The sequence below is a fragment of the Ptiloglossa arizonensis genome, chromosome 11 (genome assembly GCF_051014685.1).
Source record: "Ptiloglossa arizonensis isolate GNS036 chromosome 11, iyPtiAriz1_principal, whole genome shotgun sequence".
Lineage (NCBI taxonomy): Eukaryota > Metazoa > Arthropoda > Insecta > Hymenoptera > Colletidae > Ptiloglossa > Ptiloglossa arizonensis.
Genome location: NC_135058.1, coordinates 6,057,345 through 6,060,784, shown reverse-complemented (window position 1 = coordinate 6,060,784; position 3,440 = coordinate 6,057,345). Strand labels below are relative to the sequence as shown.

General features: G+C 35.5%; 1 protein-coding gene across 1 annotated transcript; it reads right to left on the bottom strand.

The window, feature by feature from the left end:
- Positions 1 to 1,392: 1,392 nt before the first annotated feature.
- Positions 1,393 to 2,574, bottom strand: LOC143152763 (U11/U12 small nuclear ribonucleoprotein 35 kDa protein). The gene is made up of 4 exons (XM_076323238.1): positions 2,347 to 2,574; positions 1,941 to 2,156; positions 1,662 to 1,875; positions 1,393 to 1,584 (listed from the first exon to the last, which is right to left on the bottom strand). Exons 1-4 carry the CDS (start codon positions 2,380 to 2,382, stop codon positions 1,478 to 1,480), a joined length of 573 nt encoding a protein of 190 aa, XP_076179353.1. The 5' UTR covers positions 2,383 to 2,574; the 3' UTR covers positions 1,393 to 1,477.
- Positions 2,575 to 3,440: the final 866 nt, after the last annotated feature.

Here is a 3,440-nt window from a genome sequence, read left to right as displayed (position 1 = left end):
AAACTTCGGCCGCGTGGCCGACGTCGAACCACGAGGCGGCTCCTTATATGGAGGGGGCCGCGCCGGGGAGAGGGCGCCGCGACGCTCGGGTATAAAGTTCCACGACGCTGACGACGTCTGCTCACACCGCGCCAGAAAGCTCGCCTCCTTGGCTTACTTGCTCCCGCGTGATCGCAGATTAATTGCTCTTCTCGAGACACGTTATGAACGTTATCTTTTTACACCCACGTAATTTAAGCTCCACACACCTACTACCCGTAGGAAATTTTATTATCCAATTTCCGATAATCCCGTACGAATTGGCTCGAAGTAGAAGTCGAACGATGTTACGTACGAATAGAATAATCGGAAAATGTGATAATGCATTTTATACGCACTAAAGAGATTTTCATTCAAACAGAGCTGGAACGTATTTAATGAAATTAAGCCGGTTATTCTATTCCACCATGTACCGCTATTACCCTCTCTAAAAGTTATTAACGAAGCCGCTAATAAGTGAATTAAATTCGAGTAAAACGAGTTAGATAGTTCACCGAGCTTCTGGTTGCGCAGAAATAGCTGCGATTTTGAACATCTTAAAATAGCTCCCTGTGATCGAATTAACGAGTTCTTCCGTAAATGATACAATTGTGTTGTACTTTTATACGATATCTGAGATTTCATCGAACTTTTGAAACATTCGTAACGTTTTTTACTTACACAAAGACGACAGACATTTTATTTAATATTTTTTAGTTTGAGTAATATATTGAAAGCAAATACACATTGTTTGACTTTTTTATCTAAATCCTCTTTCCGTCAACATTGCCTGCTTATTCGGAGTATGTATATATAATTGAAAGTATTTTTAACTTTGTTTGTGATATATTTTAAACAATCATTTTTTTTTTTTAATATATCTCGTCGTTTTAGAAAACGCAGATAAGAAAATAATTCACTAAGAGAATTTGGCACCGATTGGAATGTACGTAAAGCTAGAAAACAGTTTTTTCGACTAACGTCAGAGACAGATTGATAAAAGGTTGCGTACCGAGAGAATTTAAATAAAACATAGATTGAACGATAGAAATTAAATACTTTGAAATATTTCTAACAGCTTTGTTCAATTCGATGAAGTAATAGTTAAATATAGAAACTTAATACATATTTCGATTAACTTTTAAAAATGTACAATACTTATAATTTAACGAGAAAAGTATTATCTTGCACTACAATTATTTTAAGTACGAAACAAAAGTTCGATAATAGTGCTCTATTTCATCATGTGCAGTTGTTCCTAATGTGCTTAGAGGACACAAGAGAAATACGAGTCTTGAATGTTTGTATTGGACCAAAGTCAAAATCTTAACAGTTTACAGGTTTAGATGTAACAAAATAATATTGTCACGCAAAGTATATTGTTTTAATAATTATTTATTATACAATATAGATGCAATTCAACTAACTTAAAATTAAACTCTTTAATTACAAAATTATATCAATTATGGGGTCTTATAATATTAGGTACAATTGGTTTCTTAAAAGGTCTATCGCTTCCACCAAATCTTAACTGGCCAGATTCTTTCTTGCCACCAAAACCACCACCTAAACAATAAAACCAAATTGTAAACATTATAAGTGTTCAGTCTGCCTGCATTTGACACAGAATTAAATAAATTTACCAAGCCTCCTCGGCTTCCAGCCTTTCATGGTACGACCACACTCATGATCGACAAAGATTTTGTAACCCTTTAGCGTTGTATCCATGCAGCGTCTAACTGCCCTTCTAGCTTCATCTTCGCTTCTCATTTCTACGAATCCATAACCTTCAGAGAGGCCAGTCACAACATCAACTATTACTTTCGCAGATAGGACATCTCCATACCTAGAGAAAAACTGAATTTATTATTACTAAAAATGTGTATACTAGCATTAACATTATAGAGACAATAGAAGTATACCTCCTTTAAATCGTATTTTGAAATTTTTGGACCAAATCTAGCTACAAACAATGTTCTTTCCGGTTTTGATTTTAACCCATGTGGTGGTTCATAATGTGCTTGCATTGCACGACTAACAGCTTTATCGTGTGGTTCTGTATCGGTGCCATCGATACTACCAGATTTTAAAGGATCGTACTTCTTGGCATATGGACTCCACTTCTGTAACGTATCTATCTAAAAATCAAATGTATATTCGACTTCGTTACAATACATTTTAAGACAATTCTCAGAAAAAATCCTAAAATATAACCTTCAAAATTAAAAAAAAAGCTTAATCATGTTACAATGTTATTGTAAAGAAAGTAATAATTTAAAAAGTAATGAACACTTTATGTTTCTGAATGATTTTAAAATTACACATTACTTTTGTTTTTAGTACAAGACGCTGTTTACTCTCCATCCTCGTAGAAATAGCAACTTAAATAATACTGGTAACAACGATTTGCAGCAAACTAAATAGAAAACTAAAATGTTACCACTTTGTCGCATGAAGCTGTCTATTTTTGACAGTTATCAACAGACAATTTCTAAGAAAATAACAATAAAATTCTCATACGACCCAAAATTGAAAAGGAAAACACCTTTGTATTGCATACTGCTGCCATCTACGGACAATATTTGAAACATACTTTAAAAGCAATCTAGTCACGGTATAACTTAATAAACTTCATATTTACACGAGTTGACCGATCGCGTCAGTAAACGCTACCGCGTTCGATTTTATTTTAAAGGAGTTGATACCGAATGAACTAAAATATCAATATCGGAGAAAAAATAAGGGTTATGAGGTGAGGTTCAGGTTTAATCAATGTTATCGATTAAAGATAAAAAAAGATACTAACCCTATAAACGATAAGAAATGAAACTAAAATTCCGGCAGTTAATCAGAAATGATTAAAATTTTGATTTACCTAGCGAAAACGGAAGATCTGAACGAAACTTTGTGCGGGAACCGAGTACACAGTGGAACATTTTTCTTTTATTACAACAAATTACTCGGAAGAAAGAGATTAGAGAAGTTTCGATCTGAATGTTTACCAGTAGTTACCAATAATATTCTAAATTCGCAGCCAATTAGCTCGATACTACCCACGACGAGTAATTATTGTTCGTCGTGAGTAATACCGATTACCAGGTCTCACCACGTGGAGGTTGCTGCGAGTGGAGACCCGGAGAGAGATAGATGGAATCAAAGTTCCATCGATCTCCCTCGATACGCGGTACAAACGAAATTACTAAACTCCAGAGATAGAAGGAATCAATGTTCCTTCGATCTCCTCGTTTAGTTCTGCCGAGCAATTACATTATGGAAAAATGAGGCAAAATTGGGAAAGACGCGACACGAACCGTGCAGTTGGTCCTACTAGGTCTATCCCGTTTCCCCTCCGTGGTTCCGATTACAGAGAAAACGAACGACGCCTACCACTCCCCTAGAGGAGTGCCCCGTTTCTCCATCTT

Excerpts from the sequence above, each read along its gene's own strand:
- LOC143152763 (XM_076323238.1), bottom strand. The coding sequence starts at position 2,382 with ATGGAGAGTAAACAGCGTCTTGTACTAAAAACAAAA. Across the intron at positions 2,157-2,346 it reads GTCTTGTACTAAAAACAAAA|ATAGATACGTTACAGAAGTG; the intron begins GTAATGTGTAAT and ends TTTGATTTTTAG. Across the intron at positions 1,876-1,940 it reads CAAAATACGATTTAAAGGAG|TTTTTCTCTAGGTATGGAGA; the intron begins GTATACTTCTAT and ends TAATAAATTCAG.